The sequence below is a fragment of the Macaca thibetana genome, chromosome 3 (assembly GCF_024542745.1).
Source record: "Macaca thibetana thibetana isolate TM-01 chromosome 3, ASM2454274v1, whole genome shotgun sequence".
In the NCBI taxonomy this organism is placed as follows: Eukaryota; Metazoa; Chordata; class Mammalia; order Primates; family Cercopithecidae; genus Macaca; species Macaca thibetana.
In genome coordinates, this window is record NC_065580.1 from 8218955 (window position 1) to 8231926 (window position 12972).

Consider the following 12972-nt stretch of genomic DNA (forward strand, 5'->3'; position numbering starts at 1 on the left):
AGCCAGGATGGTCTCAATCTCCTGACTTCGTGATCCGCCCACCTCGGCCTCCCAGAGTGCTGGGATTACAGGCATGAGCCACCACACCTGGCCGTGGTTAGATCTTTTTAGGAGATAAGCCAGGCAGAGGTTGAGGATCACGGGAGCCATTGTCATTCTGGCAGAGCTGGAGCAGAGTTTCTGTGGCCATGCGTCCCCTGTGGTGGCAGGCAAGAGAGCACCTGGGCAGGAAGCCCACAGATGAGAAGCAGCTCAAACCAAGGCCCCGACCTGCAGGGGTTTTCTGGCTCTACCTATGAAGCCTCCTAACCTGTTCAAAGCAGTATTCAACCAGCCCAAGCAGCTTGTTTTCCATAGGGAATCTGGAGGTGACTATTGGTAGTATTTGGAGCCCAGGCACCTACTCCTACACATAACCCACAGCCCTGTCTCTATTTTGCCCTATCTATATGTAAGGTTTGCATCAGCCTTGCAAAAGGGGCTGTGGGCTGAGAAAATAAAGCCTGGCTTCCTCTCTGAAGAGTGTTACTTGCCTATTTACCTGCACAACACACCAGCCCACCACACCCAACATATGCTCATGGTGTTTTAGAAAGGGCCTATGTCAGGTCTGTGGGATTTTTTTTTTCCCCCTGAGATGGAGTCTTGCTCTGTCACCCAAGCTGGAGTGCAGTGGCGCGATCTCGGCTCACTGCAACCTACGTCTCCTGGGTTCAAGCAATTCTCCTGCCTCAGCCTCCTGAGTAGCTGGGATTACAGGCACCCATTACGCCTGGCTAATTTTTGTATTTTTGGTAGAGACAGAGTTTCACCATGTTGGCCAGGCTGGTCTCAAACTCCTGACCTCGTGATCTGCCCACCTCGGCCTCCCAAAGTGCTGGGATTATAGGTGTGAGCCACTGCACCTGGTCTGTGGGAAATTTTTTTTAAAAAAGAGAAGACAAGGGCTACCAGCAACGTGGGTCCAGGAATGGGACAGCAACAGACTCCTCAGAGGGCCAAGACTCTAACTCAACAAGTTCTCATCCTTTCAGAACCAGCAGGGAGAAGCACTTCCCCCAGGTCTTCCTTCTGGACTAAGGGATTCAGTCAGAAGGAAAAGCAGGAACTCTGGATTCTGCCCCCAGCTTGGCTTGGCAAGATGGTGGGAGTTAGGGCAGCTATTCTGGTGTTAACCACCTACCTCCTCCCCTTTCCTCACAAGCAAAGCCCAGGCACAAGTCAGTCTATGTTGTAACACAGCTATCTGGAGAGAAGTGCTGCCACTTATCCTGCGGCACCTTCAGTTCTTCTCCTGGGTACTGACTCAAGTATCTCCCTGTACATCCTGCTGTATGGCCATTCCCAGACTTGTAGGAAAGGGGCAATGCTTACGCGCTCTCTCTGGGTGCATTCTGGCCAGTACAGGGTGTGGCAACAAGCTTTCTACATAGAATATTGATGACAAATGAAGAGAGCAGCTGGAAAAGCTACCTGATGGCTGGGCATGCTGGCTCACGCCTGTAATCCCAGTACTTTGGGAGGCCGAGGCAGGAGGATCACCCGAGGTCAGGAGTTCAAGACCAGCCTGGCTAACATGGCAAAAACCCCTCTCTACTAAAAATACAAAAATAAGCTGGGTGTGGTGGTGGGCACCTGTAATCCCAGCTACTTGGGAGGCTGAGGCAGGAGAATCGCTTGAACTCGGGAGAATGAGGTTGCAGTGAGCCGAGATCGTGCCACTGCACTTCAGCCTGGGTGACAGAGCAAGACTCTGTCTCAAAAAAAAAAAAAGCTGTCTGAAGGTTGGGGAGGCAGCACCCAGTAGGAAGCAAAGAGCTTTGTGTCTTCTCATCAGGGGCCTTGTGCTGTGCTGCTGAAAACTCAACCACACCCTACCAAGGGAAGGCCGAAAGAAAGCAATGCACACAGACCACCTAGGACCCAGCCAAACAGAGGGAAGAAAATCTCAGAACATGGTAAACAATGAGAAGAAAAGGACAAGGAGAGAGCAGAGCTGAGGGGCGCGCTTGGGAGGGCAGCAACATAAAAGGGGGAAACAAGACCACGCACACAATCTGGTTTATTGGCTCATCATACACACACACATCAAATATGTACACAAACATAAATATTCCAATGTACAAAGTTTACATGGGACTCACAGATCACCCCTCGTCTCTTTCATCCAGCACCCCCAAACTGGGCCGTCCTCCTATTTCAGGATGAAGGCGTGTGAGGGGCTGGCACTAGGAGGCAGGGATCTGGAGGAGGGAGAGGTCCTGCTCCCCTCTCCTCACAGGCACCTCCGAAGGGTCCTGTCCCTTTTCAATGGCACCTTAGGGCAGAGGGCTAAATCCCTCATCCCTCTCTGCTGCAGCTCAAATCCCCAACTCTCCCTGATCCCTTTGACTCTCCTCCCTAATTTCCTCTGCTTCGTCCTCTTGGCATGTCCCTGCTTGTCCATCTCTGTGTCTGTTCCCACAGTGCCTGCAAGGAGGATGGTCTTCGGGCCATGGAGTCCTTCTGGCCCCTCTGCCCTCTTCCTGGGCCTTATAGGAGGCTAGGACTACGGTGAAGCTCAGCAGAGGGGTTGGTGCCATTGGCAGGCTCTCTGTTGGGGGTAGGCACTAAGCCACAGCCCTCCCCAGGGCAGCCATGCTGGATCAAGATGTCTGCACACTCCTGGCTGCCGGCCCGGCGAGCATAGGCCAGTGGAGTCAGGCCCCGGGCGTCCCGGCTCCTCACGTCCACCCCGTACTGTAGGAGAAAACACATGTTCACAGTTGGCATGACATGGGAGGAGACAGATTGGTTGTAGGGGAGGAAAGAAGAGGTGGCTTTCAAAGAATAAGGCTAAGAAGAGTGTGGTCAGGGCAGGCTAGAGACACGTGACTCACCCAGATGAGCAGCTGTGTGAAGACAACATTGGCCATGGCACTGGAGAGATGTAGAGCTGTCCGCCCATCCCCGTCCCCATAGGTCTCATTCACCTCCTCCTTGGAGCCATGTGCCAGGAGCATCACCAACAGCCGCAGGTCATCTTCCACCACGGCCCGGAGCAGCTGCTGCCCCAGCGGCACATCTGAGCTTGGCAGTGGGGCCAGGAAGAGCTTCTGTTCATACTTGGCCCGTATCCAGCGTTCCTTCTCCTCTCTGCAACCACAGGCCCATCAGGGCATGAGCCAAGGAAGGACACCAAGCAACGGGTGGGGCCAAGAAGGTGGGCAGGAAAGGAAGCAAGCACCAGGGGGAAGAAGGAAGAAACAGAGAAGATGAGACGGAGCAGAAAGGGAGGAGGGAAGCCTTGGAAACACCAGGCACACAGAGGGGCAGTGGGTAATGGAAAGGGGGGTGGGAGAAGCTGAAAGGAAGGGCCACAGAAGGGAGGCCCCCTGGGGACAGTGGGGATGTGGGGGCTGAGAGGGCAGGAAGATTCCAGGCAGGCCCGTGTTGCAGCTTATCTGGCCGTCTGAACTCTCTTGGATTGGCAGTGCTGGAACAAAGCGGGTGGGGGCCTGCACTGGGGGGCCATGCACTCCCCTATCTCCCACCCATTCTCCCCATCTCAGAGCTCCGGAGTGGGCGCTCTGCACCACAACATGATAGGGGCCCTGCGCATGCGCCTCCTGCTGGCCCCTGACCTGCTGATAACGCTCAGAAAGGGCCCGTTGTTGTGAGGCGACTGAGTGACAGGCACCAGAGCAGGAGGGGCACCCCCAAGGGGCCAACTGCCAAGCAGAGCAACGGACAGTTTTAACCCTTCTAATACCATCACAGCCACTCCAATCTTCCCCATGCTGGGAGCCCCCAGCGGTTCCCCCATTCCTGGCCAGCTCCAGGGTGCCATCCGCTCACCTGCAGGCGTCAGGTCCTGGCTTGGAGTAGCCACCCAAGGCCCCCTCCCAGACGCTGTTGGCGAGGGCATTGCCCATGGCAGTCATGACAGCCAGCAGCTCAGGCGGCCAGTCATCGAGGTCGAGGGAGCGCACCCGGGACAGGTGAGCCCCCAGGTGTCGGTGGATGCCTGAGCACTCAATGCACATCAGGGCACCCAGGTTCAGGCTGGCCCAGTCTGGATCTAGGCAAGGAGAGGAGAATGATATAGCGACAGCAGGCAGGCCACCAGAGCTTGGGACAACTACGGAAGTCTTCCCTGCCCTCTTCCCTGCTCCTTGATGCTTATGAAGCTTTCCCTGGGCTGTCCCCAGCTCCCAGCCCCACCAGCCTTGCACTCACTAGGTGCATCGCAGTCGATACAAAAGCTGTTGCCACGAACGGTGCGGACTGCCTGCACAGCCAGAGCTGTGTTCTGGTTCCCCAGTCGAGTCTGTCGCACAGCAGGAGAGACAAGGGGCGGTTGGTCAGTCATGAGGCCCTTTTCAGTCCCACCCCAGCCAGGTGCTCTGTGTGGGCCCAGTCACTCTGTACCCACCTTGTCCTTGGCACTGCGGCAGCCTTGCAGGCTGGCAAGGATCTGGGCCTGCACACTCTGAACCCACAGCTCCCGCTCCTCCGCCGTTGAGGCCTCGAAGTGCCACGTCTGCCCGGTGAGGGACACCACCACAAATTCAAACGACTCCTCTGCCTCTGTTGGGGGGTGTTCATGCCATCAGGGCTCCTGGCCTGTGTGCACACCCAGGGCATGCTATCGCCACAACGCCACTCACTACCCTGCTCCACTGGCACGTGTCCTCCCCTAGATCCTTCCCCAGCCACAAGGCCACACACTCCAGGACAACTTGCAGGGGGAGGCCAGAGTAAACTTGCAAGACTAGTGTGAGCTCCCAATCCGCCTTCCTAACCACCTGTGGAGCTTAAGTGAAAACAGATGGGGGGTGCAAGATCTTGGCACCCCTGGCACTGCCAGGAATGGGTGTCAAATCAGAGGGGTGCTTCCCAGAGAAAGAGCTGAGTATCTGGAGAAGGATGCGACGGGGTGCTAGGAGGCAAACACTGGGAGAGGGTGGGGGAAGGCGGGTGTGGGCACCATCCGTACATGTCAGCTGCAGCCGCCTCATTTTGCAGCTCATTAAACCCAATATTCCTGACGGCGTCAGCGTGGGGCTCATGGGAGCTGGGCCCCTCCCCCACTGCCATGGCATAGACAGGCAGGAAGGGCAAGTGGATGGGGGAGAGGAGGAGAGGTTTTCTCTCGGACCTGGAGTATGTGAGCAAATAGGGGCCTGAGGGCATCTGTAGTGACAAGCACTGAGGGCTGGACTGTGATCCCAAGCAATGTGGTGAAGCTCTTCCAAGCTCTGCTCCCCCAGGCCCCAGAAGACAGACGCATGAATCTCATTCCCAATGGTCACCGCCCCATGGGTGAACAATTCCTAACAAGCAGTGTGACTGTGTCCTGGGGGCTGGGAAGACAGCACAGGTGCCTATGGTAAGGCCCCAGGGTAAACCCCAGTTCTGCCAAGGCCATCCCTGCTTGTAAGTCCTCACTGCATCTTGGCCCCAGGCAACCTCACCTCAGTGACGCCGACATCCCCTGGAATTTCTCCTCTGCTGGGCCCTTGCTCTCAGGGACTGTTAGCAGAACTGCCTTCCCACAGAAATAGAACCGGCGCCTCCTTCCCCAGGCACCACCACTGCGCCTCACCTTGCTTTTGACCACAGCCTTTGAACTACAAGATCTCCATGATGATTTGTGGGGCTCGGTCTGCCGGACCAGAAGGGAGCCCCCATGCTGTAAGTACTAAGCATCACTGTCACAGGTTGGCTAGGCGTCTCTGCTCCCCTGACCCATACCTCTACCCTGACGATTAGAGTAGAAGTGAGAAATTATGAGTCTATAGAAGTGTTAAACTTATTTGGGAGCAAAGAAACTCCAATCACCAAGAAGAGGCAGGTTTTGAAGATACTTTGGGGAAAATCTGAGGAGCAGCAGTATAATCAATAGAGGAAGAGAAAGGTCCTATGGAAGAAGGCTTCAGGACCTGGAATTCCTTAGCCTAAGGAAAACTAAGGAGAGACTCAGTCAATCTGTACACATGTATTAAGCACCCAGTAAATACCCAGCACTTATTAAACTCAGGATGACACAAGAGACAGAAAACACAGGTCCTGCCCGAACATCTTAAAGGAGCTATTGATGTAGCCGTCTGCTGTCGTTTACCTTCTTTAAGAATAAATGAAGTAAGCCCACATTTCAACAGAAAGGGTTTCAGTTAGCAGAAGAACTTTTCTAAGATACCAGGTCTAGATTACCAAAAGAAGTTGTAGAACTACTTTGATTAGCAACTACTAGAAAGTGCTTAATCCATTGAATACAAAAAAAAAATAAGTGTTACTTTTAGGGTACTATCCCCAAGTCCCACTGCCCACCTCCTGTGCCCGGTTTCCCTCTGGGTCCCCCTAACCTTCAGCAGCACTGCTGGGGCCGTCTGGTCGGGGGGTCCCGGTGCTCTTTTTCCTCCGGTGCTTCTTCCGGTTGGAGTGGGGAGATGGGGGAGGATCCAGCTTGGGGCTGGAACTGAGTACCTCAGCTGGGCCACTGGCTGGTGAGGGGAGAGTTGGAGAAGTGTGGGAAGAAGGGAGGCAGAGGAGGGGAGGGGCGCAGGGCACTGGGAGGAGGAGAGGACCAGTCCTGCCAACTGTAGCTGGGCCACACTCAGGAGAGCCAGACGGACACCTCTCTCTAGGTGAGGTCTGCCTGGGCTTCCCAGTCCCAAAGCTCCCCAGCCTTGGAGGAGGCAAATGTGGAGAGAGAGAGTAGGAAACTTAGGCAGAACAGGATGGAGGCAAAGGGAGGAAGCTGCCTGTGCAGCCTGGAGGGGTGGAAGGCAGCCCAGGGAACTCACGGGGAGCTGAAGCCCCAGCAGCTCCGCACCAAATTTATCCTCAATCACACTCCCCGCTCCTCACAATTAATAGCAGAATTAGAAACAATCAGGGAGCTGCCTAATTACTGTCAATTAGAGCGCGCTAATCAAGCTCCGTCTCCCACACCCCGCCCGGCGCTCACCACTAAATGTCAAACTTCATTAGAGGCAGACACGCTCCCTCCCTCCCTGCCTTCCTCCTTCCAGACTCAACAGAGGGCCCTCATGCAGGCCAGCACAGGCCACTGGACCGGTGACCCAAGGGAAGGGCCCCTGGCTCCCCTTCTCATGCGCTCCAAGCTCACTTCCCCCAGGGTGGGCTGGGCGTGGAACAAGAGGTGGGGCAGATCCCTGTGCTGGCACCGCCCAGCTCCTCCCTCAGCCCACGCTCCTGAGGCCATGGCAGCTCAGAGGCTGGGCCTCAGGGCTCCTACTGTGAAGACTCAAGGAAGGCCTTTGGGAAGCCAATTAGGGAAAGCACCCTTGGCTGGGGTGACAGTGGGGAACCCTGGGTCTTCCTGTCATTACACTCAGGACAAGGGCATGGAAAGGGCAAGGGACAGGAGAGCTGGCTCCATGCCCTTTTGAGCCTTCAGAACTGCTGATGGGGTCTGTGGTCAATGGTGAGAGTAAGAAGTAGGGTCAAAAGAAGACAAGCAGAGAGAGAAAGAGAACAGACAAAGGGGCAAACGGAAGAGCCCTCGAAGCAGGTGGAAGGGGCAGACGGGAGAGTCACCTAGGATGGGTGGAGGCCTATCTGAGGGGGGCAGCACAGGTCAGGTGGAAAATGACCTTTCAGGACAACTCCACAGGGACCCCCCCTCCACTCCACAGTAGCGGGTAAGATGCTGCTGCCTTCGGAATGTGGCACACACGGCTTAGAGCGCCCAGCCTCCGACCTCCCTACTCAGCCGCTTCCCTGTCCCCCTGCCGAGAGGCTGATGAGCTAACTGCGCGGGGGGCTGATGGGGATGCGGGAGCCGCCACCAGCGCCGCCTGGGGACGAGGGGAGGAGGAGCTGCAGAGGGCGGGCCTCTAGCGCTGGCCCTAGGCAGGGCTGCAGGCGATGGGGTCTCTGGGGAAAAGGGCTGCACGTGGAGGCTGGAGAAGGGACGGTGCCCCTACTCTGCTTCCAAGACAACATCAGTACTAGCCCCGAAGCAAGGTCTCTCTGACAAGCCCTGGAGGGCCCAGCTGGGCCCCACCCCTTGGCCTGGACACTGTCCCACTGCAGCCTCCCAAGCAAAGAATGCTGCCCGGTTCCCCTCCTCTCTGTCACTGGGGCCCCAGAAAAGGTGGGAAGCAGCAGAGCCACCACTCACCAGGGTGCTGCATGCCTGGGGGCAGGGAAGTGGTGGCCTCACTCCACTGGTCGGCGCTGGAAACGGAGCAGGAGCGCTGGTGCAGCCCCTCAGGGCGCGGGCCAGCCCAGGCCGAGCTGCTGAGGGGGCGCTCAGAGTGCAGGGATGCGCTGCTGGCCGAGTGGGGGGCACCTGGGGGTGGGAAGGGTCAGACTGGGAAGGGAGGCCGGGCCGGGGAGAATGTTCAAATATACTATCCTAAAAATAGGGCTGCAGGGCAGAGCTGGAGAAATTCCAGCAGGGCACGGGTTCATCAGGTAGCAGGCCAGCTTCTGGGAGAGTCAGAGGCCGCGCAGGGGCCCTGTGTGCCTTAGGAAGCAGCCTGTCCCCAGACCTTCATGCCCTCCTCCCTCCATGAGCAGAAAGGCCTACAGCTCTGTCCCCTCACTGTGATCTGGGAGTAGGGAGAGGTCTCTGCATCAGAGATCTCCCAACTTGTGGAGCTGGGTGGTGCTGACGCCCATCTCTGCAGCGTTCCTTGTGGGGCTCCTCCTGGCTTGGGCCCCTGCACCTTCCATTCTAGTCCACATATGCCATTTGCTTTGCCTCAGCTTTACCGCCATTCTGACGAGAAATAACTGTATCAAATTCAAGTAATTATGTCTAATTAGTATTAGTAATTATCCTGTTGGGCTGGAGAAAATTAATCTTTCGTTTCCCATCAGGGAAGAATGGCAGAGCCAGGGGGAATCAAAGGCTCTAGGAAAGCCAAGGCTGGGGCAGGCGCGGCCGGCAGTGGAGGAGGACAGAGAGCGGCACGATTCTCCCACCTCACTCCCTGGCTGAGCCCCTGCTGGAGAGATTCTGGGAACAGCCATGGGGCCTCAGAGGCCTGTGACACTTGAAGGCCTGAGTTGGAACACCAAGAACCTAAGCTTCCTTCCCCTTCTTCAGTCCACCCAAGACTGAGACCAGAAGGAAATGGCCCTAGGAGGTCTAAGAACAGGGGGGCCAAACCTGGGGTGCTTGAACCTTGAAGCCGAGGAGGCAGCCAGGTGCTGGACGTTAGTGAGAAAGCAGAGAAGGGGCTCGGAGCTGGCCAAAGCTGGAGACAGCAGGCAGAGGCCCAGCCAGGGGAAGGGCAGGCACCAGGCCTCACACCAGCCCTGCAGGCGGTGGGACTGAGGGGAAGCCTATGGGGAGGCGGCACCGGGCTGCAGCAGCTGGAAGGGAAAGGAACGGCCCAACATGTCACTGCTCTGCCACTGGGATGACGCCTAAAGGCAGGGAGCAAGTTTTATGTTCCTCTTGTATTTGTCACAACACCCCAAACACGACCAGACACATAGTAAGTACTTAGTCATATACATGCAGCACTGAGGCTACAGGCCGGTCTCCATCTCCAGGCCCAGAAGGAACACACAGATGCTGCCTCTTCAGAATCCTGCCCACCTCTCCTCCTCCGCCCTCACAGGTCCCGCCTCAGGAAACCTTCCGGGGTGCACACTCGGTCCCTCATTTCTCAGACAGCTTGCTTCTCCTCACGCCTGCTTTCATGGCCTTCCAGGTTCCAAATCGTATTCCCCCTCATCCCTAGCCCCATCCAAAGACATCACAGGCCCAACTTCCTCCTCAAGCCCCCAGCCCAAAACCCTGAGGGAGGGAAAGTGCTTTCCCTTTCCTTTGTTAATTCTCCCCTCATTACGCCTGCAATCCCACAATCAGTGTGCACTGTAATTGTCGAATTTGATGCTAATGATTAATGAATTAAACATGGAGCCATCAATTAGTCCTCGGAGGATAATTCTGCATAAAGCAGCGGATAATGTAATTACAGTAACAAAGATAATGAGATGTTAACATCGCCCGGTGAGCGAGAGACGTGTGTGAGTGTGCATGAGGGTCGGTGTCGGTGTCGGCACGCGGCAGCGGGACGCAGGCTGGGTGGGCACCGTCCGCGAGCTCCTGCGTGTGGGCGCTGTCATTACAGGAGCAAGAGCACGGGGCTGCCTCCTCCATGCCACTGCCGCTCCCAGGTGAGGGATGTCAGGGACAGGAACGGGACAGGACAGCATCTTCTCGTTTCCCTCACTCTAGGGAAACAGCCCAGCTGTACTCTGGCTCCCTGCCATCAAGGAAAGGGACTCACTTGGGCCTGCTCCTCATTTTTGGAATGATAAGAGAAACCTCAAGCTGAGCAAAGGGGCTCCTGGGGGCTGGTGCCAGAGGGCTCCCTGCAGCTCTGTCCCGATCTCCGGGAAGAGCACTGAAGACTGCCTACGACCTGCCATCAGGCCAGTGCAACCCCACAGCAGGCTCAAGGTCCCCCACTGGCATAGCCCCATGATGGGGAGTGGCTGGCTTTCTCCCCCTTGGCTTCCTTCCTTCCCTCCATCCACCTCACAAGCTTCCTTTCTGAGCTCAGGGTCGCTTGGAGGAAAGAACATGGCTCTTCAAGTCAGACACAATTAGGCTGAACCCTAGGTCTCCCACTTACTGTGGAATTTACAGACAAGTTTGTTAGCTATGCCAAGCCTCTGTTTCCTCATTAAAATGGGGACAATAATGTCCACTTCAGAGCTGCTGTGGACCTGGGGCCTGAGGCAGAGACATCCACTGTGGATGGCACATCTCAGTTGTGTCAGGCCCCTCCCCGGCCACTCCCCTGCCTTCAGCCTGGTCCATGGCGGTTCTGCGAGAGCGGGCCCAGCACACCTGTTTCAGGAGCCTTGCCTCCAACAAGGACCACACCTGGAGGCATCATTGCGCCTTCCTTCCCTCTAACCTGGGCTTTCTCAGCGGAGTCCCATCAGCACTTTGAGTGAGACAATTCTTTATTGTTTGGGGTCTCTCCCATCCATTCCAGGGGACTTCGTATCCCCAGCCACCTGTCCACTAAGTCTGTCACATCCTCCCCTCACTGTGACAAGCACAGGCCCTCTAGGGAGGTGACTCACGCAGCTGCAGACCTGTGCTACCAGGTGCTGACTGCTGGGACAGGGCACAGGAATGGCCCCAGCCTGGCAGGGTTTGGGGCAGCTGTTCCTGGGCCCAGGAACATGAGATACAATGGTCTAGGACAACGTCGGGGATACTGAAGTCTGGGGGAAAGCAGTCGGGAGTCAGCGGCTCTGGAAGGGAGGGAAACGAGTGTGGAAGGACGGACCCTGGAAGAGCACGGGGCCTGGGGGCCCGAAGGAGGAGGAATGAAGCGGCGCTAGGAAGGGAGTTCCTTGGGACAGGAGGCCTTTCGCCTGAGCCAGCACTATCAGTTGAAAAGGCAAGAACACAACAGCTCTTCACTGGAGTCTCCTGCCTCCAGCTCCTGTCTGAATTCAGTCCTCTCTGAGCAGAGATCCCACCTCTCACTCAGGCCTGAGAATATGCACCAGCTTGACCCCAGACAGCTCCGTCCCCTTCTGCCTCTCCCATCTCCAAATGTCAACCTTGGCTGAGATGCCGGCCATGCACCCAGAGGCACTGCCCCCACCCGTCGCCTGCCTCGGATCCGGATGCAGAGATGGGCCTAGGACCACCAGCACCACTGCCCAAACATGACACTACCTGGCCCCATCTGACATCAGATCAACTGCTGCTCTAGACATTTGCTGCCACCTCAATTAACTCCACTAGGGCTGCATTAGGGCACATGTCTTTGGCTGAGGTGACCTTGAAGTGTGATGCTGGCCAGCACCCTGTGCCCAGGCTGAGAAGCAGCCAAACCCAGAATGCCTGCCTGCCTGGGCTCCATAGCAGCCACCCCACAGACCCCACCTCAGCAGCCGCCTCACCTGTGCCCCCACCCAGCTGTGTGTTACTCCGCTCCACGGACAGCCCATTGGCACGGGGGCTGGTGCCCGGGGCTGTGGCAGGTGTGGCTCGGGGCAGGCGCTTCCCTGGCACTTTCACCGTTGTCCGCAGCAGGTCAATCTCCTTGCCGTGGATGTTCTGCATGTAATCCTAAGGCCGGGTGGGGGAGACAGATGAAGACTGGTTAGCAGCAGTCACTCCAGCACTGAGCCTCGCAGCTCCTAGGTCTCTCCCTGCTGTGGGAGGGAGGGAAGGCTCCAATCTTGAAAACAGGATTCTAAGCCACAGAATGTCTCTGAGTCTGGATTACACCCCGATCTCCACGGTGCTCATAGTAGCTCTAGGGGGACTCTGCCAGGAGGGAGGTAGAGTTGGGGGTGGCTAAGCACCTGGAGCTAAGCGCTGAGGCTCAGGCCTCAGGAACAACGGCTTCGGAGGCAACAGCACAAAGCAGGCCGAGTGTTGGGCCATGCTGGGATTTAAGGAGAGCCCCTGGCTGAGGAGGGGAGTGGAGAGACTCGGGGACATGGATGACAGGGGGGCCACCAAGCACTGCAGCCCTCACCTGGGCATTAAGAAACTTCTAAAGCCTAGTATAGTCCCAGCCCTTAGGACAGTGTCTGATAATCAACACTGGTCGCACAGTTTAAAGGGAAGCCTCTGATTCTTTCTGCTGGACTTTGGAATACAGCAACAGGTGGCTTCACAGGTCCCACTGATTCCCTGGCGGCAGTCACTGTCGTCGCCGTCATGTCATCTGCCTGTCGCGTGCAGGGTATTTACCATCCTACATCAGTGTATTTATACATTCCACGTATGACCTCGTGCCATCTTCACTGCCTGAGGGAGGCAGGGCCTGTTTTGTAGATGAAGGAACTGAGGCTTAGAAAGGTTTATCTGCCCAGGAACACACAATTAAACGGTAGCAGAGTCAGATTCAAGCCCAGCTTTTTCAGATTCCCAAGCCTGTGCCCTGTACACAGGCTTCCTCCAGCCTGTCCTGGGCTCGGGACTCACCCTGCCTTCAAGTCAGGGCCCCGGAGATGGGGGAC

General features: G+C 56.6%; 4 protein-coding genes across 10 annotated transcripts in view; 3 read left to right on the top strand and 1 right to left on the bottom strand.

The window, feature by feature from the left end:
• The window catches only part of TMUB1 (transmembrane and ubiquitin like domain containing 1), a 106026-nt gene that overhangs the window by 42084 nt on the left and 50970 nt on the right, over window positions 1–12972 (top strand). The window contains exon 1 of one of the 2 annotated variants that reach the window (XM_050785924.1): window positions 4815–4818. The exons of the other annotated variant lie outside the window; for it this stretch is intronic. The gene's annotated coding sequence lies outside the window, so the exon portion shown is untranslated. Of the gene's footprint in view, window positions 1–4814; window positions 4819–12972 lie in introns of those variants that run through there. 2 annotated transcript variants of the gene reach the window in all.
• CDK5 (cyclin dependent kinase 5) overlaps window positions 1–12972 on the top strand; it is a 126380-nt gene that overhangs the window by 34645 nt on the left and 78763 nt on the right. The gene's annotated exons all lie outside the window — the stretch shown is intronic.
• Window positions 1–12972, top strand: part of FASTK (Fas activated serine/threonine kinase) — an 87543-nt gene that overhangs the window by 19149 nt on the left and 55422 nt on the right. The gene's annotated exons all lie outside the window — the stretch shown is intronic.
• The window catches only part of AGAP3 (ArfGAP with GTPase domain, ankyrin repeat and PH domain 3), a 56865-nt gene continuing 45938 nt past the window's right edge, over window positions 2046–12972 (bottom strand). For 3 of the 6 annotated variants that reach the window (XM_050785794.1, XM_050785791.1, XM_050785797.1), the window contains 8 exons: window positions 11902–12070; window positions 8132–8302; window positions 6348–6485; window positions 4415–4569; window positions 4219–4309; window positions 3838–4060; window positions 2880–3135; window positions 2046–2739 (listed from right to left, as the gene is read on the bottom strand). In XM_050785794.1, coding sequence (XP_050641751.1) covers window positions 2533–2739; window positions 2880–3135; window positions 3838–4060; window positions 4219–4309; window positions 4415–4569; window positions 6348–6485; window positions 8132–8302; window positions 11902–12070 — 1410 coding nt within the window. In that variant the 3' untranslated portion in view covers window positions 2046–2532. The remainder of the gene's footprint in view (window positions 2740–2879; window positions 3136–3837; window positions 4061–4218; window positions 4310–4414; window positions 4570–6347; window positions 6486–8131; window positions 8303–11901; window positions 12071–12972) is intronic. The other 3 variants (XM_050785793.1, XM_050785798.1, XM_050785792.1) reach the window with 2 other exon arrangements.